This window comes from Xiphophorus hellerii, chromosome 12 (assembly GCF_003331165.1).
Source record: "Xiphophorus hellerii strain 12219 chromosome 12, Xiphophorus_hellerii-4.1, whole genome shotgun sequence".
Classification (NCBI taxonomy): domain Eukaryota; kingdom Metazoa; phylum Chordata; class Actinopteri; order Cyprinodontiformes; family Poeciliidae; genus Xiphophorus; species Xiphophorus hellerii.
Genome location: NC_045683.1, coordinates 16,892,167 through 16,916,878, shown reverse-complemented (window position 1 = coordinate 16,916,878; position 24,712 = coordinate 16,892,167). Strand labels below are relative to the sequence as shown.

The following is a 24,712-nucleotide window of genomic DNA, read 5'->3' as shown; positions in this document are numbered from 1 at the left end:
CCCCTCCATCATTAAATTGACTTTTTCACTTAATGCCCATTACATACAGACTGAATTGATCATCCCAGAATTTACACAGACAGCATTATACACTATTCCACAACCAGATGAAAAGTACAGTTAAGTTACACATTAATGTATATAGTGAGATAAACGAGTACAAGACAATGAATACATGTGCACCACATTTTTACTACTCTTTGCAGTTCTAATTTATTTATAGCGTTGTGCATTCAAAGTACAAACTTATTTATAACAAATACTCTGTGGATAAAATTGTACTTAACTGTAAACAATATCATCAGAGAAAGATCATAACAAGATGAATAACATTTGCTTCACAGATTTTGACAACTAGTTCAATATTTTTGTCTATTGAGTAAAGCAATTAAATGAGGAGTTTTAGTTTTAAAGGGAAGGATTTAGTTTTCATAACAGCCTACTTTAATTTGTCCACCAGGTTTTGTTTAAGTGAATTTTCGTCCTGAATATGGCCATAGAAATTAAAATTAAAAACTGTGTTTCTTCAGCATTTCACATAGGGTGATGTTTTTTTAATTTCTTCCTTAACAATTTAAGTCCTTATTCAAAAACTATTTTTGCTCATGTACTTATATTACCCTACATATTGTTTCCTTTAAAAAAGGAAAAATAGTAATAGAAATCTTTAGGGGTGCACATATTTTTCCCAGCTCTGCATGCATGGAAAAATTCAGTTGCTGAGATTCCATAACATTAGATATTTGTAATGCAAATATGTATCTGGTAAAAACAACCACACAAATACACTCAGACCTTCTGTCACCTTTGAATACCGAGTTAAGATAATATGTGAGATGAAACAGTGGAATCCAAAGAAAGTCTACATGTGCTTCTAAGAAGCTGATGACCATAGGACTGCTGATAAAGTCATGGTTGTCAGAGACGAGGTGCAGACAGTTGCTTGAATGATGCACTATAAAGTGTTTTAACAGAAAAAAATTACATGTATAGAACATGAATAGGACTTGATGCATGGACAAAATGATAGCGAAAGAACAAAGAACAGGATTCAGCAATGAACAGCAAGAAATCAGGAACTTAAATACAGAGTCAGGAATGTAAAGTGACCAGATAAACTAATCAGTGGAAATGTAGTATACTGGTGGAAGGGTAAACAGCAGGGAAACAGAGGGAGAGACTAATTAAATCAGAGGCTCTTTTAATCAAAAAGAAGAAAAAGCCACTTAATCTAAGAAAAATACATTTACATACAAAAGAAACAGAGCGCAAGAATAAACTAAGAAACTAAACCCAGATGTATTAACTAATATGACAACACCCAAACAACAACAAAAAAACAAATTGAAATTATTTGAATATGGCAAGACATATACAGATGGCCTGTACTTGTACAGTGTTTTATTAAGTCCAGATGACCCCAAAGTGCTTCACACTACATTCAGTCATTTACACATTATAGAAGACACATTTTCCATAAGAAAATGATCAAACAGAATCAAAAACCCAAGACCCAGACACTCAAAGACTGTGACAAATAATGTCGAACTCTACTCTACATTTACTCACTAAGAAAAAAACTACCATTCATAATATTAGGTATATTTTATGTGGGTGTATGCTTCTATATCTTCAGTGTTTGGCATGGCCTTTAGAGGGCGTCGATGTCCCTCCCTCTCACATTTTGTCTACAGCTTGAGCCCTTTTCTACCTCCAGGTGCTGCAGCTGAGCCTTTCCGCTCTCCGTACAGGAATGTGGCGACCGCATTACGTCACTTGTCCTGCCAGCAAGCGAGAGAAGCAGCTCCGTCCACCAGGAATTTGGTCTTTGTATTTGTGCGTAGCTTTAAAGGGGGGAATTAGTGATTTTCCTGCTGATGTATTCAGAGCTGAGTGGAGGTCTGGGATGTAAACGAGAGGCGGCTCATGACAGCTCCGCTGCTGCAGAATGAGAAGCTTGTAGAAGGAGCACAAATCTCGACGACGCTCTCGGTAGAGTCGATGGAGGAACCAGAAAGTAAGGAGTGCTTCAGGTTGTTATTCTATAATAAGGCGAGGTTATTTTTGCTTTACCGGAGCGAACCGTTTGTAGCGCTTTACAAATAGGGGCCACCTTTTAATTCATACACTTTTCTACGTCTTTACGTTTTTTTGTTTTTAGGTTTCGGTGGCGTGGACAGGCGTTAATTGAATTGAAGTCGGCTTCTTTTGTTACTAATTTTAGACTGTTTTTCTCTCACTTCTCAAGCATTGACTGAACACTTGCTTCTTTGCAGATAATTGTTACTGTGCGGGCTGTGGAGGAAAAATTCAAGACTCATTCCAGATGAAGGTCCTCCAGGATACCTGGCACAACGCCTGCTTTCAGTAAGTGATCCCAGGTTAGGGATTTTTTTTTCATGGGGGGGGGCACGCCCATGCAACCTTGAGCTCGGTTTTAGTTTCAGCAAATAACAAAAAAGTAGAAAAGCTTTTAAACCTTTTATAACATAGATGATCTCCGAACCCGCTTGTATACTTGTGCACAACCCCCATCATACAGCCAGACATTCCTGCTGGTGTCACAGAGCAGGGTTGGTGATGGTCCTGTTCTTCTGGAGGACTTTGTCCTTGTGTACTGAGGCTTAATGATTGCCTCAGCCGTGATGCTGCTTAAACCTTTCTACCCCTCACAGCTCAGGATGTGTGTGTTTACTGCCCCAAGGCAGTGAACCTACACTCCTAGGTGAATACCTCACATGCCTACCTAATATAACTCTCCAAAGGGTTTCTCCCTTTAGTTAACAATTGAAGTTCATATGTTTCCTCCTGATGATAATATGCTTTGTTGTTTTGAATTTGCTCTTCAAACTGCTGGGGGGGAAAAAATAACACAACTTAATAAATCATCTCTAGATGACTGACCCGAAAACTGCACCAATGTGAGCCAGAGGTGGATGAATTATGAAAATGTGCTTTTTTTCATCATGAATGTTCAGGTCCTCTTGCATGTTTGAGACGTTATTGAAGAACAGAACACATTTACAGGTGAATGTGCTGTTTGGGTGGTGCAATGAAAATATAATTGTTTTGTGTTGTGTACACCAATATTTCAACTCTTTTTCCACCTCAGACATTTTCAGTTGTAAGATTAACCTTTAATGATTTTTTTCTTACAGTTATTCATAGAGGGGACAGTGCACATTAAAAGAGAAAAACTCTATAAATGTGAAAAGATTGATATAACGGGCTGATTTTGACATGGTTCCAGTCGTTATGGAGTAATGATAATTTCAGTCTCTAGCACAAATGCACAATCTTATGTATTCCCTGCTTAATAACTTTTTTTTTTTGTAATTTCAGCAACATTTTACTGTTATATTTTTGATTAACTTGTTTCAATCGAAGTTTATTGTTTATTTTCAACTCTAATGGATTAGTTAGTGACACAGCTTTCAATTTAGCTTTAGCTAGAAATATCTTCTCCCTTCTTCACATATTAATGAGCATTCACTGCATGTATTTCTGTTATAAAAAACTCATTAAATATTAACTTTCAAGACAACATGACTAAAAATAACACTAAATATTTGTGTAAAAGTAATCCGGTGTGGAAAACAACTTTGTGAGAAGATATTTAATTCAGATATTTAAGTCAGATTGGAACCCCCCAAAAATATCTGCAATCTTTAGAATTACTTTAATCTAACTTATCACTAGTCACTAACCTTTGTCAATATGTTCTTTTTTTACCTAACAAGTAATATAATATTGCCCATCCCTAGAAAGCACATGTTTTTTTATTTTAAATAAGCTGACCCACCTGTTTTTTCAGTTTTCCTTGAAAAATACCTTTTCCTATTTCTTTGCAGTTTCATGACGCACAGGTCTGTCTAGCTTAAAAGAAAACTAAACCCAAATAATAAAAATTTCCACCCAAAGATAGAAAAGCTAAAATTGTGTTGAACATCAAACAGGAAATTAGCCAATTTAACAGCAGATAAAATTGTTTTTGATATCTTTTTGTAGATTGTGCATGCAGTAAATTCTTTCACCACATTTATATTTTAGGGCTAAAAACAGCATCTTGTTATTGAAATTACTCTAATATTATATACAAATAATGTTTGTCACTTTACTGAAATAATTTAAATTGTTACATTCAAAAACTCAAGAAAGGAATTTTACATAAGTTAGGTTGAGTTTTAGTGTCTACACATGACCCGGTTTTATACCCTTTAAAGACACCGACTCTCCAGTTACAAATTAAACCTCTTATCTCATTCACATGACCTGACACTGTTACATTGCAACTAGCCTCTTTTATTTGTACTTGATACATAATTTTTTTTTCCCACTCTGTCTTAAAGCTACATTTCTAAAAGAGTTGCAGAGCTGACATGTTTTGCATGTGTGTTTGTAACTCGGCACCTTCGTAAACCGACACCCTTATCTCTGGTGGCATTCTTTGCCAGACAATACATCTTAAGAAAGCAAAAATAAAACGTGTCCTTGCTGAAAGAATATGCAGTGTTTTCTTTTTTCCATTGTCCACATGTTGCCTGCCACTTTGCCCTACTCGCACCTCCACCTTGTGTAACATTCTTGTGAGCGAACGTCACTCCTGTTCCAGTAAACCTGGTGGTGTTACTGAGTCCCATAGGTAACACTACATTAGCCTGTGCTGCATTCTGCATTCCTAGACAGCGATTCAGATCTGTGAATTGCTGTTTCAGACACCACCAAAGTCCTTTTTTTCTTTTTTTTTTCTTTAACAAAGCAAGCCACTTAGCTTTTGTTTCACACTTTGTGTGGAGTGCTGGAGATCTTATCGAAGTTTGCCACAGTACAGGGTGGAGCTGCTTGGCCTTCTTAATTCACCTTCATTTCTTTCTTCTGTATACAATTTCAAAGGTAGAAACTTGTGTTAACATGCAAAGACATTTTCTACCACTATATTAAAAAAATTGCTTAAATCATAATCTTCCCTCTGCAGGTAAACATGCAGAGGTTGAATGGGATTGAAGATGAACACAATATTTCTGGAAACTCAAGAAATGAATGATCAGCATTTTGCTTGTGTTGAACTTATTGGAGTCCTTGTGACTTTGCTGTGGTAGAAACCAAATATGTTTCTTACAGCCAGAACAAGCTGACATTTTTCTTTCATGCATGCCAATTAAAATCACTGGTGACAGATCGATCTTCATCTGAGGCTAAGAAAATCTTTTGGGGATGAACGATGCCCTGAAATGACGTTATAGTGTAGGACATTTGCAGACGTTTTAAGCTCCATTGGTCACGTCTCCCTCTAAATACCAGCAGGAATGTGGGTTTTAGGAAATGAGTAATGTTTGCTTTGTAGTGTTTGTGCAGCAATAGCAATGCCATTGTTTGCCTTAGAGCCACCTGAATCTAATGTTCTCTGCCTCCATTCGACAGTGTGTAGATGAAGGAATCAGGTGTTTTTATAATGACACTTGCATCATCTCATTCAGGTGTTATGTAGACATAATTACACAGTGTTTGATTGTCTTATGGGGAAGTGCTTTTCTCCTTTTTTTCTGGTGCACTTTGTTGACACTTAACATCATATTTTCCTCATTTTAATATACATTTTGTCCCGTCTGACACTTAAACATGCTAGCTACCTGATAACTCCAATCCAGACTGATCTGCTATTCTTTCCTAAATGTATTTCTTTTAGCAGGGCCGTTTTAGGGTGATAAGAAACCACTAAACATAGATGATCATGTAAACAGATTTTAGCCTATTTTTAAAAATCAGAACCGTCTAAAGTCTCATGTCAAAGAATAGTAACCAACACAAGTTCACTACAATGGGATATTCAAAGCTAAGCGTTGGGATCCACTGGAATTCCTTTCTCACACAATGTGGTTCAATCGTCATCTATAAACAATGGTTCTTTTCATCTCTGCATTGAACATGCAAACTAATCACTCACAAGATAGAAAAAGGATGTGAATGTTATTAAAATATATTTGAAGTCTGATGTTCAAATTAAGGACATTTAGAAATGTGAGCTTTCAAAGAAGCTCCTTCAGATACATGAGGCATAAAACCTGGATTGCTGCTGAAACTGGATAATTTCAATCATTGGACTTTAGAAGGACCCTTACTGAGGTATGAGGCAGGATGTTCACTAATCCATCATGAGGCAGGTTTTCTAAACAATAGAAATTCTTACTCAGGTTTCCAGAAAACCATGAAACAGTCACAATTTCCCACAATCTGCTTGAGATAAGGTTAAATGGAAAATTATGCTAGTTATAGGTTAATAGCTCGCCTTATGAACTCATATTCTTGGTACATCTATTAACGCACAAGGGAGAGAAAGAATCATGCTGTGGGACGCTTTGTATCCTGTCGTCACCAAGGAAGAGCAATTTAAAAATGTTATGTTGAAATATTGCAGAATTAAAATGGCTGTGCATCTGTAATTTGGATGCAGTTGAATGAGGTGTGATTTTAGATAGATAGAAACTTTATACATTCATCATATTTATTCATTCATTATTTTATACAAAAACCCAAAATTATGTTAAATAGGAAATTAGGCCATTAGATGAATAAAAGTAACAAAACTTTCCAGGCCGCAGCTTTATATTTCTGTTACTTATATTCACTTTAATTGATATTGTGTAATATTGTAGATTTTCTGAGAAACTGAATTCTGGATTTCAATTAGCCGTATGCTAATGTGATCAGCGTTAGTAAAATTAAATACTTGAAATGTCTTACTATGGATATAATGCATCTATGTCATAAATAAATGTAACTTTTTTAATAGTTAATTATTGGATCTAAGTAGGGGTGTTGTAAATATTTATTTTAGTTTTTGAGCATTCTACCCATTATTCTGGCAATTAATTGAGTAATCAAATAAAAAATTGGATAAAATAAAATATTGGTAAATACTGCTATAACAACAGTATAAATATCAGATATCAACATCAGTCCAAATTTACATATTTGTGCATCCCTAACAATTACTTTTCTGTAGTTTAAAAAATTAAATCACAACAATAGCTCACTTTTTAAGTTAACCTGGACAAAAATTATGCTAAATTATGTTCAATTTAATAATAAAGCAGCAGGCTCACAAAGACACTTATAAAAATGTCTATACACCAGTCAAGTATTGATCTTCAGTCAATTAGATTAACTCTCACTTTGCCCAGTCATTTATAACTTTTGTGACCATGTGTCACAGACTTGGCAGCTTCGTCACACACAGAACATATGTACCGCCACGGTGCGCTCTGCCATCCATTTGATGCGACCAGGACGGTAGGAAATGTATTTCCTGGTTTGTCCATAAAGCTACATTTATGCTAAGCGTGAGTCTCCACTCTACCAGCATGCACATAGCAAGAAAGGAGGAGAAAGGCTGTCACGTTCCAAGCATCGCGCCAGTCATTTTAAGGATGCGTATTGATCCCCCAAAAAACACTAAAAGCCAGACATTATCAATCAGTGGAATCCCCCCGGATGGTCCGGACTGAACTTGAAAATTAGATATGTTGCTAGCACTTAGCAACTCATAGACAGAAGTGAAAATGTTGCTTAACACAAATAATCACCCGGCCGGAACATGGCGCATTAAATAGTAATGAAGCTTGGAGTTTTAATAATCAAATCATTCAAAGAATCGTTTTCATCCCTAGATCTAAGTAAGAATGAGAGAGTATACCGAGTCATTGTACTTTATTCTTTATTAGCATCTATTAAAATTATCCATTGGAAAGTTTGCAAGTTGTAAAATCTATAGTTAAACTACTTTTCCATCTTCCGCTGTGAGAACTAAAAGTACTGGAGAAATGCTTTAGAAAAATGTATATCTTACAATATCATTCACAGCCATTTTTTTTCTTTATTTGGGCTGCACACATGTAAACTCTCAAAGTTTTACAAACGTTTTTATTTGATGCCAGCTGTTCTGTCCAAGTCATTGCATTTACTGGTACTAAAATTAAACAGTTTTTGGCCCCTTTTTACTTACATCAGATCCTTGGCCTTTAAAACAGCTGCAACCGCAGCCGTTATTACTCACGCAGCCTTCACCTCAGCAAACTTTGTTCTCCGTTTTGACTCATCAAATCACAGTGAGTTGTCTCAAGCCAGAGTCATATTGCTGACCTCTGGTTTATCTTCAGTGTTTTTTCTCCACATTTTTTCTGGAAGCAGCAACACTTGTGTCTCTGCATGTTGACGCTTTGCTGTTCTGTCTGCCTGAGAGCCAGTGATTTTTTTTTTTTTCCCAGTTCCCTTCATTTCTCTCTGCAGTTGAAACAAAACCATCTGTTCCTCCATCTGCAGGACAGCTCCTTCTAAAGTAAAGCCAGATAACTCTGAAATATCTGGATGTGGTGCCAAAGTCAATAATCCAGGATCAACCATATCTACGGTACAGAAAGCAACGTGATGTGCGGCTGTCACATGTAGGCTGCTGAAAACACAAAAAACAATGTAAAGATGCTGATAACCTATGCTTACTTGCATGAGGGATCAATTAGGGTTCCTTTAACTCTTAAGAAATCTGTACATTGACCATATGCCCACCTAAATTAAAGAAAGTTGTCAATAAGAAGATCAGTACAGTTTATATTTGTATACCGTCCTGTAGGCCTTGATGTGTACAAAATGCTAGTTGCTCCTTTTGGTGTTTTTGTTTCATTTCACCATTGGGTGAGTTTATGCCATACAATGCTATTCATTTGCCTGCAAGCTGTCACCTAAATCTTAGACCTTTTTGAGCATAATGTGGTAGGATTTCATAGAAACCAAAGTGGGAGGGTAAAGGTGGAAGAATGAAAGCAAAACTTAAATGAAGGCAACAACATTGGAAAACTCGCAGCAGACTTTTCAATAACGTAAAACCCCAGCAAGGCAGTTTCCTCCATGATTTACATAATCGGTGCTGCTTGATTGAGGAAATGCTATTAGATTGTAAGCACCTCCTAGTTTGGGGCATCTTCTGCATTCCTTACTCTGAACATTTTATCACTAAGTTGTTGTCATTTAAGTTCCTTTACTGTGCCAAGCTTCACCTCAGGTGACAGACTAATCAGCAGCTCAAGCAGGAACTACAGTCAGCAAAAATTCAAGTAAACATTTGGATCGGTACGTGTTGATCATATTAGGTTGTGAAATGTTTCTCTTTAATTGCGAAGGGATTTGACAGAAGAGGATCTTACCCAAGAGAATATAGCCCAAACTTGTGCCAGAAGTATTTTAATGGTTTACTTTGCAAGTCTTGGCCTAAAGGTTAGCAGATGGTTTTTCAGTGTTTACATTGACCAAGATAAGGAAAAGAACAGCGATGCACAGCTGTAAGCCAAAAAAAAAAAAAAAAAACAATAAACAGTAGGGTGATCTGCAGACTTTGTCCTTGTAGATACATGTTTTTTGCCTACCTAGTGCTTTTGGGGTTTTCTGTCTTGCTTCTTGCTCCTTAAAAAGTTTAATCTTTTCATTGTCCTAGAATCAGTCTACCTTTAGTGGACAAAAGATCAATTTTTATCAGCTTCGTGGGTGGAACGACTCCGTTTTTGGAACAGGGCAGCAAAGCTAAAATAACAGCAGCCATGCAAGTTCCTACACATCCCAGAGGCGTAGTGCTTTCTGTATCTACGCCTTGTTAAACAAAGAAAAGTGCATGTTCTTATTCTCGGGAAAAGCCTGAGTGTTTATGTGCCAGCCCTGTTCTGTGGCCTGTACATTATAAACAACACTTGAGCAAGAGACTGAAAAAAGTGTTATTATATCTGTGTTTTGTAATTATTTAAAGTGCAACTATTGCGTAAATGTTTCTTCTGTGAAAGGTTCTCTCTGCTCTAATTATAAGCTCAACCAATGAAAGCCAATCAAATTTGAGGATCCCTGTTAAAATCATGTTAAAATTTTAAACATTTCTGTGAGTTTGTGATTAATTAACTCAAAAGTGTTTTTATTGTTAATAAGACTGTCCTATGTTTTGCATATATCAAGAAAAAGAGGAGCTTTGGCCCCAAAAACAAAAACTTAAGGCTAGACTTGAACTTTCAAAGACTGACTTGTGGATAGTTTGTGATGGGATCCTTAGCAATCTGAAACAAAGCTAGTTCGGGTTGAATAAGTATCTCTGCATCCATCCACCTATGGATCTTGGGTTTTTCTTTTTTTAAAAACCCATTTAAACCCTGATTTCAATAGCAACTTCTACATTGAAATTTTTTAAACTTTTGTTTTTATACTTGTGAAATTTGCTAAAAATCAACTAAGCACTCTGCTGGTTTAAAACAGAGACTTTCATTGTTACCACGTGCAGAAACCCAGTTCTAGACATGTCTGATTGCAGTGAATTGCCAACCTAATGAACGACAGATAAATTTTTAAAGATTTTTTTGCTTTTAGCTTCCCAGAGGAAAAAAAACAGACTGTACATTTGTACAGTGTAGAAAATCCTGCATCTCTTGCCCTGCTTTGATTTCTGCAGCTGTCTGACTGTCTTTGTATTTTCAGATGCTCCGTCTGCTCTGACAACCTCACTAACTGGTACTTTGAGAAGGATGGCAAGCTGTACTGTCAGAAACACTACTGGGAGAAGTTTGGGGAGCTCTGTCACGGCTGTTCGCTGCTCATGACAGGACCTGCCATGGTAAGTCCGTTATTGTTTTACATTTTTTACTCTTTATCAAGAGATATCAGCCTGTTATCACAAACCATCTTGAGACGGTGTTTTAACACAAGCTGTTTATTCATCATAAAGTTTATAAGCAGTTTTATTTTTATTCTGGGGGAGTTGGAAAGCTCTTTAAGGATTTATCAATGAGAGCATCTAACAGTCACAACAGAATTGAGGAATAAGGGCTTGAGGTTTTTTTAATTTAAACTCATAAAAGGGACTAAAAGTATATATTTTTGTATAACTACCTATGTCTTACAAACCCAAGAGCTTTTATTGGTTCCTTGGCATGGTAACCTAATCTGAAATTTAAATAGTGTTCACATCAATCTAAAGCCAATAGTTCTGATTTAATTATATTATTTTATGCAGGAATCTTACAGATGTCAGTTCACTTTTCTTATTTGTGGGATTTTTTTCCCTTTTGCTTGAACTGCTGACGAGTGGCCAGCTCTTTTTTTTGTGAATGTGGTCTAATTATCCAAATGAGTATGTTGATAAATGTAAATCTGAAACAGTTTCGGAGCACTCCAGGGCAGGAAGGACTGAGAGATGTGGAGACTCAAGCCAAACTCTGCTCTTGATTCAATTTTAGCTTTTCTCTTTTTTCATGCTGGTTAAAAAATAGCCTAAAAATCGTTCTGGTGTAAATACTAATAACAGATGGTAAAAGTAAAATGATCACATATGGCATTTGAACTACTCTAGATTACATAGAGAACATTCTAGATTCCTGGATCCTCTCTCCATTTCTTCAGCTCACTCATCAGGCTTCTATTGTATTGGTTTGGGATTGAAACGGGAATGCTTTTGTTTCTGAGTTTCTATGTTGATTTCATCAAATGGATCATTAACCTACTTGATAACGACCCATTTTCAGTGTATTGGCGCAGTGAGATTAGGTTACTGTGTTCTGATAAATGGTAAAACCTGCATAGAGCCACTTTGAGTTTTTATTTGGTCAATCAGCCTTCAAAGTCTACAAGTAATGGTGGATGTTTCTAAAATTCTTCAAAAAGTACATGATTAAAGAAATGCAGTGCCTTGTAAATTTATTAGTGCTTGTTGAACTAGTATTATTCATTTTAGTAATGAAGTCAATTTTTTATAAGAAAAGATGCACTCAGTGTTAAAAATAATAAAATAGACTTCTTAGGGCACTCGTTTTAGAATTAGATGGCAAGTGAAACCATCAATAAATGCTAATTATTCTTTTTAAGGCTCAATTTGCTGGGTTTTTTTTTTTTTTGAATGAAATATTTTAAGAGAGCTTTAGATTGGACCTGTGTGTGGGATTATATCTGGGATTTCTGTAGAAATCAGTGTAAGTAGTTAAACTCTAACTTTTGCAAACAGAAAAAAGGCATCAAAGATTTACAAACTGTAATTGAAATAATAAGCACTTGAAAGGTTTTACAGGTTTTAAAGTAGTGTTGATTTAAGTTGGATCAGAAATTAACTGCAACGCTGTGTGTGTGCATAATAAAACACAAGCAGCTAATTTGTTTTGCCGTCAATCTATGAACATCTATGAAAACAATTTTCACACAGCCTCTTGTGCTCCAGTTTTATTTTTCTGATAGACCTTTTGTTTTTCAGTTGTGAACGATACTTGTTTTTGGGCTGCTGCTGAATCTTGCAGAAGGGGGCTCTGCATAGACTTGTGAATTAGTTTCCCCCCCGGAGGCCCCACTCTGTTCCTTCTCTGTACAGAAGTTCTCCATGGTTCACTTCCCCACATGCAGAATCGAGTGGGAAAACACCAGAACATGTGGTGGTTTTGGAGCATGTAGAGTCCAGTGTGGCGAGAAGCTCTGTTAATATTACCCACAGTTATGATGACGTGCATAGATGGCTTTTTGGAGATCCAATATCAGTGTTTGACAGAGTAAACAGTGCTCGCTTCAAACAAAACAAAGTCAATAAATAAGTAAGCAGTAAACGTCCTTCAGCTGGACGTTTCTGCTGCTGGACACAAACAAGGTTACCCAGTTAACATGCAGTCAGACTGACTTTTTCTTCCTGCCACCAAGCAACAGGCAGAATGGGGTTTTTACATTGTGCCGTTGGCGTCTAGCTTCATCAGCTTCACCGAGTGTTTTTGGCAGGACTGAACTGGCACCGCAGCCGATCGGCCAGACAGAAAAGCATTGTGGTCCAGGAGCAGAGGAGGCTCATACAAAGCTGCTTCTACTGCTGCTGCATGTTCGGCATCCGAGCCCAGAACACAACTGCTCTTGTTCTAGTTTGTTTGTTTATTGATGAAATTGGATTTTTTTTTCTTCAGCAGTTTTCAGGATCAGTTTATGAAATTCTGCTTTGTTGCTACATTCATCTGTTGTTTTACGTCTGACTGTTTAGGCCTGGGGCAGGGCGTAACCGAGGGGGGTGGTTTTGTTTTTGTGCTCAAAGGTGAGGAGTTCCAGACGAGCTCAAGAGATGTCACAATCATTTTGTCGACATCACCTTCAGGCAGCTGGGAATCCCTTTCCAGCACAGACAAAGTGACTCACAGCCACAGAACATGTTGGAAAAATACCACAAACTTGTCTGTGCTTAAGTTTCAGGTAGATGTGAATAGTCAAGCAAGAAGGAATGATTTAGATTTTGGTTTTTGAGCATGCCCCTTCAGCACAAAGCAGCACACAAGAATGTTAGAGGATGGAAAACTTAGGAATGTTCTGAAATGGCTTTAATATTCATTACACTATGTGGAAAACTTATTTTGTCTGCAATTATATTGATTGTATCTATGACGTTATGATACATAAATTAATCTAAAATTAGTAATTGTTGCAAATGTTTTAATATCATTTAATCTTTTGCACATTTTTCACTTGACAATCACCAACTTCCTTGTATTTTATTTTGATTTTTATGTAATAAATCCAGATAACTAAATCCAAAACAGAAGAAAACGGATGCAGTTTTCCTATTTTTTCACAATGAAAAATGTGTAGAAAACATGTGTAGTGCAATCTAAATAATTTCGCTTCTTTTAGTCCAACAATCCTAAATAATTGAAGCCAACTAATTTCCTTTAGAAGTCACTTAAAAGCTGCTTCTACAACGTATTGAATCAGAGGGGCTGAATACAAGTAAACTCACATTTTATTTAGTTTTATTTCCAAAAAATATTATAAACCATGAACAATTTTTTAAACTTCACATTAATGAGCTATTTTCTGTGCTACTTTTGGCCTTTTACATAAAATCCCTATAAAATCTTTTTCATTTTGTTGTTGTAACATGTAGGGATTAACAATATATCATTATTGCACTACCAGGATACATAACATTAATATAAAATTAATGTTTGGAGCGCAATAATTGTATTCCTTATGTTACTAGCTGACACTATTCCATTCAGCTGTCTGGATAGAGTTTCACTGCAGTAAATGCCCAAATCACAGAGGTGGAAGAAGTCACTGGGAGCGTTGGAAGAACAGAGGAGAAAGAGACTGAGGAAAATCTGAATTTATTGCAGCTAATTTCTGCATCACAATATTTACTAAAAATATCTCCATTGCAGGATTTCCTCATATCTTTGAGATTCAAAAGGAGCAAATAGTTTTACAAGGCGCTGTATTTACTAAGCCCACTGCTTGCTCACACGCCCGAACATTATCTCATCTCGCATGGGAGAGAAAGAGGAAAGACAGATGTTAAGAGAGCATGACATAAACTACTGAAAGGGAAATTGATAAGTCATGTGCAGCAAGTGTCAGAGCGAGAAAAAGAGAGAGAGAGACATGAAAGCAGCAGTGAAACAAACAGCTCAGACCTGCCTGGATGACGTCAGAGCAGATTCCAGACAGGCTGAGAGTGAAGCAGGTGTTGCCTCTGTGTCACCGCTCACTGTGAAGGAGGGTTCACAGAGTCGCACACTTATTAATGACACAGCAGAGGTTCTCGACATATCATTTTCTCTTCTGTCCTGCAAGGAGCATCAGCTGGTTTGCTTCTGGTTGCAGGTGGCTGGAGAACACAAGTACCACCCTGAGTGTTTTGTGTGTCTGAGCTGCAAGGTCGTCATTGAGGACCGGGACACATACGCCTTAGTCGAGAGGTCCAAACTCTATTGGTAAGTTTGTTTTAAGTGGTCTAGGAGATTGGAAGGGGTTGAATGCAGAGTGGGCATGTCAAAATCTAGGTTAATGACTGTGAAAGTGAAAGCTGATGATAAAAACATAAGGTTACTACATCATCTTTTACAATACAGCTCCTTCCTCTACAGTAAATTTACTATGATCCAGTTAAAGAATGCATCATTTGAAAGTTAATATTACAGGTCATAATTTAAACACCATTTGAAAAACGTTATTCAGTTATATTTAAATATGTGACTAATTTATTCCATAGAAAGGCTTGGAAATTAAACATTGATTTGATTCTGCTTTGTAGGGATGCATCCAAAGGTCAAAGGACAGTGGCACTCAAGAACTGGAGATGCAGACCTTTAGTCTCATTGCTCTTTGACCTTGATGGGTTGAGCTGAAACAAAAAAAAATAAATAAATCATGATGCTGCCATGAAAAAGTTGATAATATATAATAATATATATTATAATAATAATAAAATAACATTAAATGTAATATGCATAGTACTATAATATAATTGTTAATTCTCATTGGCATCATTTCCTTCAATACATATTTGATTAAATATCAACATATTTTGTCAGTTAAGTTAAAGACTTCTTTAATAATCATGCATTGCAATACATTATTTAGCATAATCATTAGTCATGTTTCTCGAGCCGAAATTAGATTTTTTTTACACACTTTTTGCTAATATTCCTAATTACTTTGAGCATTATTTGAACCATTTTCTTTCCTGCTTTTGCAGTGGAAAGTGCTACAAGCAGGTAGTCCTCACCCCCATGTTGGAGAAACGCTCACACGACTCGATATTAGACTCCCTGCCGCACACAGTGACGCTCATCTCGATGCCGTCGGCAGCTAACGGGAAGAGGGGTTTCTCTGTGTCCGTACTGAGGGACGTGAACGGCTCGGCTAGCGTTCAAGTCAAAGAGTAAGTGGCAAACTGCTGGCAGCGGATCTGTGCGCCTGTGTCGCTGTTGTGTGAGTAATGCCTTTATGTAAGACATGATTATAGGCTTGGTGAACCGCTGCTGTGTGTGTTTGTGTAGAAGCATGTCACGGCAAATGAGGTAGTGGTGGGAAACTTGATGTGGATTTTAAGTTGCTCGCCTGTTCTTGCTTCAGGGTCAGAGGGATGCTCATCAGTCCGGAGGTGCGAAGTGCTATCCACGTTGGAGACAGAATCCTGGAGATCAATGGACTTCCTGTTGGGACGCTGATGGAGAAGGAGGTGAGCATTTTATTATTTTTTTTTAAATATCACCAATCCTGCTACAGTGTTGCACAAACTGATGTTTTCAAATCAAACAAACAAAATTTCCTCATTAGCTTCATGCCTCAAGTGCATATTTCAAAGCCTTGTTCTCATCTTGACATGTGGATTTTTGCATTTCTGACATTCTTCCACCGTTTGAACATTCTTGAGTTGGGAGAGGAAGGCTTTAAAATGACTTAAAGGCTCATTCTCGAAACCTCTCCCTTGAGTTCTTCAGACATGCTCTTGTTTTGTTTTGGATATTGCTGATCTAGCCTGTTTTTCTTTTTTACCACTCATCAATATGGAGATTTTTCCAAAGATTGCACTTTATTGTTTTGCTGTGGCACAATAATCTGAAGGGAATCAAATTCTGACACTAATATCTGACACTTCTTTTATTTTCCACTTTATTAAAATGCATATCAATTAAAATCTTCATAAATAACAGGGTTTTCTGGAAAGTTTTAAGTTGAGTAAATTTGTTCGGTTTATATTTTCCTTTTTATGTTTTTGAGTTCCTAGTAACTTTTCTTTAGTTTCTGTGGGGCCTTTACTTCGCAATACTAGAAGGTCATGCGACATTACCTGCAAAATCAGTTATGATGTGATAAAATCATGATAAATCCACATCACCTGTGCTTCCAACTCTCTCTCCACTGCAATTCAATTCAAACTAACTGGTTCAAAATATTACTGGCATGCAGAGTGTGACCTCATGGTCCTTTGAATATATTTTCCACCAATGATTGCATTCCAAACAATCTTTTATGTCATTTATGTTGCTTAGGCTGAGAACGACAATGTATTTGTAATATTTTGTGCATCCCTACTGGTACTTAGAGGCTTGTTTGTGTTAGTTTCTGGCCATAATTATTTATTCACCACACAGTGAGAATGATGTGAAAGGAGTTAATAAAATGCTCAAATGGTGACATCTTGAGGGTGACCCAAGTCTTCATGAAAACCATTAGAAATATTCATGCCCACTGATTGTTTGGTAGCAATGTCCTACCATCACAAATGTAAAGCAAACTGGAAACTGGACCCTTTGTGCTTCAAATGAGACTAATATTGAGTTTCATTCAAGGTGGGATAAAGTTAAAAATGTGACAAAGGTCCTCATGACCGTTGTAAAGTATGGTGGAGGATATGTGATGCTGTGGGCTTGAAACTTTGTTAGAGCGCAACGCATCATGACCTCTTTAATATCCAGGGACATTTTAAATGGTGAGCTCTGCCAATAAACTAAAGATGGATCTTTAGTTTAAACATAGACCCAAAACATTGGGTCTATTTTGTCTGTATGTGGTCAAACATATAAAGACATAATAACAGAAATGGTTCACAAGCCCCCAGATTAACCTTCTTTTTTTGTCATGTCAGACTTAAATCTTTTATAATGCTGTGGGGTGATGTGACACATGTTCACTTTTAGTAATAGTGATTGCTCTCATGTTGCATAAAAAAATAAAAACGGTATAAAAAAACTCATGGAGATTTGGTTCACTTTCCTTTGAGGAAAAACCGTTTCAATCTTGCATGTCCTTTTCTTGTTAAGGTGTACGATCTGATCCACCGCACCAGTCACACGCTGCAGCTACTGATAGAGTACGACCCAGTGAGGCAGCGTCTAGATCGGCTCCGTCTGGGCTCGCCTAGGAACCAGATGGGCGTCCCGGCCACGTCCCGCATGCGTCTGTCCTCGCCGTCCGACACAGTCCTCGAGAGGACAGACGAAGTTGACGATGGCATGCTGAAAAGGAGATCTATGAAGTACGCAAGAGAGTCTAAAATGCTTGCATCTTCCTTGTTTTTGGTCTGCGCCTACAGGCCATTAAAATGTCTTTATCTGTCTTTTTTCAGGCGCAGTAACAGCATATGCAAGTCCCCGAACTCCCTAAAAGAGACGCCGATAATCACGAGAGACATTGGTCGCTCTGAATCCCTCAGGTCCTCCAGCAGCTGCTCTCATCGCATTTTCCGACCCTGTGATCTTATCCATGGAGAAGTCCTAGGGAAGGGCTTTTTTGGACAGGCCATCAAGGTCAGCCTGCAGCTCCCGTCTCTTTTTCCATTCAGCATTTCATCTCTATCACGCTTTAAACTTCAAATAATACTTGCTTTCGTCTCAGGTGACTCACAAAGCCACTGGAGAGGTGATGGTGATGAAGGAGCTGATCCGTTGTGATGAGGAGACACAGAAAACTTTTCTAAAGGAGGTGAGTAATGAGCAGCAGAAGGCTGGTGATTTCTCACACACACATGTCAAGATTCACAACTAAAATACAGGCCACTTGCTCCAACAATCGCCTCTTTGTACATTATTTTCAGATTGTCACATTGCTCTGGTGGGAACTCATTAGTTTGACCCGTATTTAATCCTTTCTTCACACATGCTAAGCTTTTCTCTGCTCAGAACTGATTAGGGATAACTTGCTGATATTAATCAGAAACTTGTTTTTTTTCTTGTCTACCACGCGTCTGAATTTCAGGTCAAGGTAATGAGAAGCCTCGACCATCCACACGTACTGAGGTTCATTGGTGTGCTGTACAAAGACAAGAGGCTGAATCTGATCACAGAGTTTATTGAAGGAGGAACGCTGAAGGACTTCATCAGAGACATGGTGAGTTCAACTTGTTTTTGTACAACCTTCATGCTTGGTGAACTCTAAAGGAGCTCAGAGTGCAGGTGACCTGAAGTAAACTCCACACTCGTACACAGATCTCGGCTCATTAATTGGCAGGTTTGGAAATCAGGAGGCTTAGATATGAGAAGGTTTCACCAGGGGAAAATTACCTCACCCTGCTGCCCTCATCTGTCATGTCATGTGTTGTTTATGTTGTTTTGTTTTTTTTCTTGCTTGAATTAGGAATATAGTTTGTTTTTGAGCTCCTGGTAACACAGTTTCCGTCAGAATTTGGTTTCCGTCTTTCTGAGGTCTGGATAAAGATAGAAAATAAAAAAGAATGTGTAAAAGTATTTGTTTGCCTAAAAGTTTAATCCATCCATCCATCCATCCATGCATCCACTCTTTCACCCACCTACCCCTCGTTCTTGTCTGTATTTTCTTCTAGGCTCTGTTTTTAAGGCCTGACAACCTTAAAATTATTAGCCATAAATTTATGGTGACCTGTCCTATTTATACTTTAAAACAAGTTTGATCATTCTGAAAATTTGTGTCTACAATAGATTGGATTTCTGTCATAAAATTGTGTGGGAACACTTTTTATTGAGATGCATTTAACCAAGTATGCTTAAAAATGACTGTGAGCCCTGTTTTTACTTCATTTATGATGCCTCTAAAAGTTTATTTTTGTCTTTTTTTTTTTTTGTTTGTTTTCACTCTGGACTCACAGGACATGTTTCCTTGGCAACAAAGAGTCAGTTTTGCAAAGAGCATCGCCTCTGGCATGGTGAGTTGTTTTCTTTGTTTTGCCTTGGGGGGAAATTGACCATTAAACATCAGTGATTTGATTACTAATTCTATTAAATGGTGAATTTAGCAGTATAAATTATGGGATTGCTAATAAATCAATTTCCCTTTTTCTCTTAGGCTTACCTTCATTCAATGAGCATCATCCACAGAGATCTCAACTCTCACAACTGCCTGGTTAAACTGGTAGGTGACGTCCGACCGTCCTCTTTAACTTTGCTGACATTTGTTGCAGTTTTATGAAGAAAGCAGTAAAAATAGAAAACAATACATTATTAATTGTTAAATACAATGAAAAATAAAACTACAATTATGTAGTAATTCTAAAACCGCCCCAGATATTCGACTCTGAAATTAGCTACAAGCAATCCTATTTGGGATACATGTCATTCCTTGAAAGTCGCAGATTTTTATTTTTAGCATTCTGGTTGATGCATTCACTGATCAGTTTTTTTCAATCAGTCTTTCCGGTAAACCCAGTGAACACTTTGTTTCCTTTTTCAACAGGACAACACTGTGGTGGTTGCTGATTTCGGTCTGTCCCGGCTCATCGTAGAGGAGAAAGTTAAACCTCCTCCAGAGAAACCTTCAACCAAGAAGAGGGTGTTGAGGCGCATTGACCGGAAGAAGCGGTATACTGTTGTTGGGAACCCTTACTGGATGGCTCCAGAAATGCTAAATGGTCAGTGACTTATTCACAAAGAAAAACAAAAAAATTAAACAATGTTTTAATTATGAGAGAAGAAGACAGTCATGGGATCAAAGAGTGCATGTACTTTATTCTTTATTTGATGTCATTTTAGGTAAACGCTACGACGAAAAGGTGGATATTTTCTCATTTGGAATCGTTCTTTGTGAGGTAAGCTGCTGTTATTTCACATTTCTTTCTCCAATTTGTTAAATACCTACTTGACAAAGATATTTGATGTTTCTTACATGCCATGAAAAGATATTTATTTGTAATTCGATTCAGATTATTGGAAAAGTGTACGCAGACCCTGAGTGCCTCCCCAGGACGCTGGACTTTGGCCTGAATGTTGGCAAGTTTGTGGAGAAGTTTCTCCCTGAAGACTGTCCTCCAGCTTTCTTTCCCCTGGCTGTGGCCTGCTGTGACCTCACACCAGACAACCGGTGAGAACCTCCTCTTAAGCTTACTTGTCAAGAAAATGGTACAAAACATATCAAACATTGTACCAAAATATTATGGTATAAAAACTAATCTGCCTTGGATAACTCAATTGGTCCAGATTATTAAAATGCCACTCCACTGACGCTATCACTAATCAGCATAACAACAAGGCGGGTTTACGTAGTTGGCAGCTGTTGTAAAAAATGTTCTCTTACACATTAACTACCTAAAGTTTCGATGGATTCTTTGTAGTTTTTTAAAATTAGTTTTTACTGTTTAGAGGATTTGACTTTATATGTTAGTTTTAGAGAGAGACACTTGTTTAAAATTCTTTTAACTGGTTTCTGTAACTTTAAATAACAGTAGTAAGTCAAATTGTATAATCATTTTGTAAGGCATTAAATAAAGTATCAAACCCATTTTCACGCTTCTAGTAAAAGGTAAGAGCAAAACAACTAAACTAAATGACTTCCAAATTTTAAGGAACAGTAAATGCAAATTATTTGAATTTTCTGGAGCATAAAAAATTAGGCATGGAGTTTAATCTTCTCCCCTGACAGTAAAGTCAGGTCTACTTAATGAACCTTGAAACCTACGTCAAAGAGGGTTGTGTTTTTATAGGGACTTCAGGAATTTAAAAGCATCCTTTGAAGCTAAAAACAGAAATAAAAAATGTGCCGCAGCATTTAAAAAATGTAATTATAACAGGACTTTGCTCTAGCGTAACAAAAAATAACAAGACAAAAAAAAAGCAAAAAAATTCAAGCATTTCACAAAACCTGTTTGTGTTTTGTTGCTGGGTTTCGTCTTGTGTCATTGCACCTTAAGCCCACAGCGGAGGAGAGAGAGAAAAACAAACAGTTTCACATGCCATATGGACCTGCTTGCACACGGACATGTCCCTGCTGCCAAATTGCTTCCTCGTGTTTTCTCTTAACCTCGTCAGGCTGGTTCTAACCTAAAACTCCTCACTGATCTTTTCTTTTCTCCTCCTCCTCCTCCCATAGTCCATCTTTCCAGAAGCTGGAAGACTGGTTTGATGCCCTCTCGCTTTACCTGGAACTGAGAATCCCTCTGCCAGCTGAACTGGACGAACTCCATCAGAATCTGAGTCAACTCTACTGGCCTAAGGATCCGGTCCAGAGCTCAGAGGAGCCAGCCACCCCAACAGCAGCCTCTCCAGACTGCACCAGCATGACGGACAATGGCACCTAGGATTTGTGCCTTTTTGACATGTAACTCACTCATTCACTCTCTGTGACGCCTCTTAACTACTGCACTAATTCTGTGGTGGTGGGGGGGGGGGAAATAGGTGGAAATGGTGTTGAAACCAAGCCAAGTTAGAACTGGATAACCTGAGATAGCTGGACCGGTTGTCCTGTTTTTTGGAACATAACTCTGAGTGCCAGTGAACTGCAGTGAAAATGAAGAGACACATTTCAAATTCCTAGCTTTTCGTTGCTTATTTTTGTTACTGTGTGTCTCCATTTAACAACACAGAGCAGTAATTAATTTTAAAGTTCACTTAATTGTAGCAACATAGGGGGAGATCTGTCCCTGTGAACAGAGACCTTTTTTAGGCATTTTTTGTCTTTTTGTGACAGTAGTTTTGTTTTTCTGGCTCTGATGGTGCTCAGTGTGTTGGGAACATAAATCCATTCCACGCCTTAAAGAGGGAGTTGCCCAACCTCAGCAAAACAAAACAAAGTTCTTTTGACAGTCAAATCACAGTGCAGGTGAGGATTGTTGGCACATGTGTGTACAAATGTACTCTAGCAAATGTGTACAAGTAGAGAGAAAAAGGAAAGTAGCTCAGGCAGTGTGGAATAATTTTCGGAAAGACTTCTCAAGACATAATTTCAACTGGAAACTAATGAGTCAAATTAGAAAATTTTAGATTTTTTTTAAAGTCTGCCCCTGAGAGTAAAGTTTTATTGAATAGACATAAAACAACTATTATCTCACAAAATTGTGAGAGGTGGAGTGCTGTGGTGGCGCAGGGGCAAATCACGACCCACTTATGGAGGCCTTAGTCCTCTTGGCGGTGGTTGCAGGTTCGATTCCGGGCCTGGTGACATTTGCCACATGTCTACCCCCTCCCTCATTACCCTCTGTCCTTTTGAACTACTTTCAAATAAAGGCCACTAGAGCCAACAAAACCTTTAAAAAATGGTGAGAGGTGAAACATTGCCCACAGAAAGACACTTATTAATGTCTGAAAGGTGGTTGATGTAACTTAGTCTGAGTTTCTTCACTTAGGCTAAATGTAGAGGGGAATCTGGGATTAAAAAAGTCCACATTTCAACAGACTTTTCTGGGTTAAATAAAGACAAAGACTTACTACACTCAAATAGCCATAAAAAGGTGTGCATTGATGCCCAGTGTTTAAAAAGATAATTAAAAGGAAGTAAGAACAGCATTGAAAATATGTCTCTAACCTTCCAGCTGTGAGCAGTCATTTATTTCTATTGCTCATTTTATGAGCACTCATTATTTAGGAACAGAGGTGATGTCACAGTGTGTGTGTGTGGGTGTGTGTGCGTGGGGGTGGGGGTGTGTGTGTGTGTGTGTGTGTTGGGGGGTGTGGGTGTGTGTGTGTGTGTGCTTTTCTCCACTGAATTCTAGATCAAGATCAGTTTCCAGTTTGGCATTCACACATGAGAACATTAAAAACATATTATATGAACTCCTCACTTCTAAAATTAAAATCAGAAACCACTAAAATCATGTCTCTTTTAAACATGCCAGTGACCTTTACTTTAGTCAGTTTTTACCATATGTGAACTTATTTAATGCTTAGAAATCATTTATCAAAATGGTGCCTACTAGTGTTTTAATGCTTTCTTTCTATTACATGTAAACTTTTTTTTGTTAGTTTTTATTTATTTTGGTTTTATATGTTTTTTTCTCTTGACATTTGACCAAGATTTTGTAATTTCACGGAACTGCATGGCTTTCTTTTGAAGCATCTTTCCCTAAGATGTGTGGATGCCTGCAACACTGACCTGCACTGTGTGTGAACTCTGAAGATAATACAAAACTATTTTGCTGCAGAAAAGTCTGTACATGTTGAGATTTGTCATAAGACGGTGAAGTTTCATGTTTCTTCCAAACTTCACTGATCTCGGTTTGTTTCTTTGTAGTCTAATGATTTCCACTAATTTTTTAGAATAATGAAGACTTAATTTTTGTTCTCTTTAACAAATCAGGACAAAGGCTTCTGTCAGATGTTATGAAACAAACTCTTTGTAAAGTGGGGCTTGTGTTGATTTTTCTTCTGAAAGAAGAAATAATGTGTAATGTCAATAATGTGCATATGTGATACCTCTAATTGGATTTAATTGGATTTTGTAGATTTTTCCGTTTTTTATATTAGACATTTCGACAGCATTTTGCTATCACCAAGCAAGGTACTGAAGACCAGTTGTAACCACTTTTATTTATATCTCTGTAGTGTTTCGTAAATAAAACTTCTGAATGTTGCTTTTTCAAACTGTCAGTCTGTTTTTTTAGCACTGAAACTTTTTTAGAGATTTTCTGTTTATAGTTTTATATCCATCCATTTTCTAACACCCTTGTCCCTAGTGGGATCGGGAGGGGTGCTGGTGTCTATCTCCAGCTAAAGTTCAGGGCGAGAGGCGGGGTCACCCTGGACAACACGGAGACAGACAGGACAAACAACCATGTACACACACTCACACCTAGGGAGAATTTATAGACCAATTTATCTGGTATTCATGTTTTTGGACTGTGGGAGGAAGCCATGCAGAAAGACCCTGGGCCGGGAATCGAACCCAGGACCTTTTAGCTGCAAGGCAACAGTGCTACCTACTGTGCAGCCCTAGTTTTATATCAAATTTGAAAAAAAAAATCTGAAAAAACTGTATTTTCCAATTTGAGAAAACTTGTTTCACTCTGATACTTAAGAAGCAGAGAAGGCTTTTTAAATACGATTTTTGGTCAAATTAGTCGCTTTGGTATTTTCACAGTGTAAAATAATGTTTAAAATATTTAAAACATTTCTCCAAACCTCACACTTTACAAAGTACATCATACTCTGGACTGATCACTTTAACATACAAATTGTTTAACTACAACAGTAGTTAAATAATTTTGACTAGG

The 24,712-nt window shown here is 37.5% G+C and overlaps 1 protein-coding gene across 1 annotated transcript; it reads left to right on the top strand.

Annotated features, from left to right (window-relative positions):
- Positions 1-1,746: 1,746 nt before the first annotated feature.
- limk2 (LIM domain kinase 2) lies at positions 1,747-22,953 on the top strand. Its single transcript, XM_032578545.1, has 16 exons — positions 1,747-2,017; positions 2,277-2,367; positions 10,504-10,639; positions 14,641-14,750; positions 15,515-15,700; positions 15,895-16,000; positions 17,586-17,800; positions 17,891-18,071; positions 18,160-18,246; positions 18,520-18,651; positions 19,385-19,441; positions 19,582-19,647; positions 19,969-20,143; positions 20,265-20,320; positions 20,435-20,592; positions 21,598-22,953. Exons 1-16 carry the CDS (start codon positions 1,927-1,929, stop codon positions 21,803-21,805), a joined length of 2,055 nt encoding a protein of 684 aa, XP_032434436.1. The 5' UTR covers positions 1,747-1,926; the 3' UTR covers positions 21,806-22,953.
- The last annotated feature ends 1,759 nt before the right edge of the window (positions 22,954-24,712 follow it).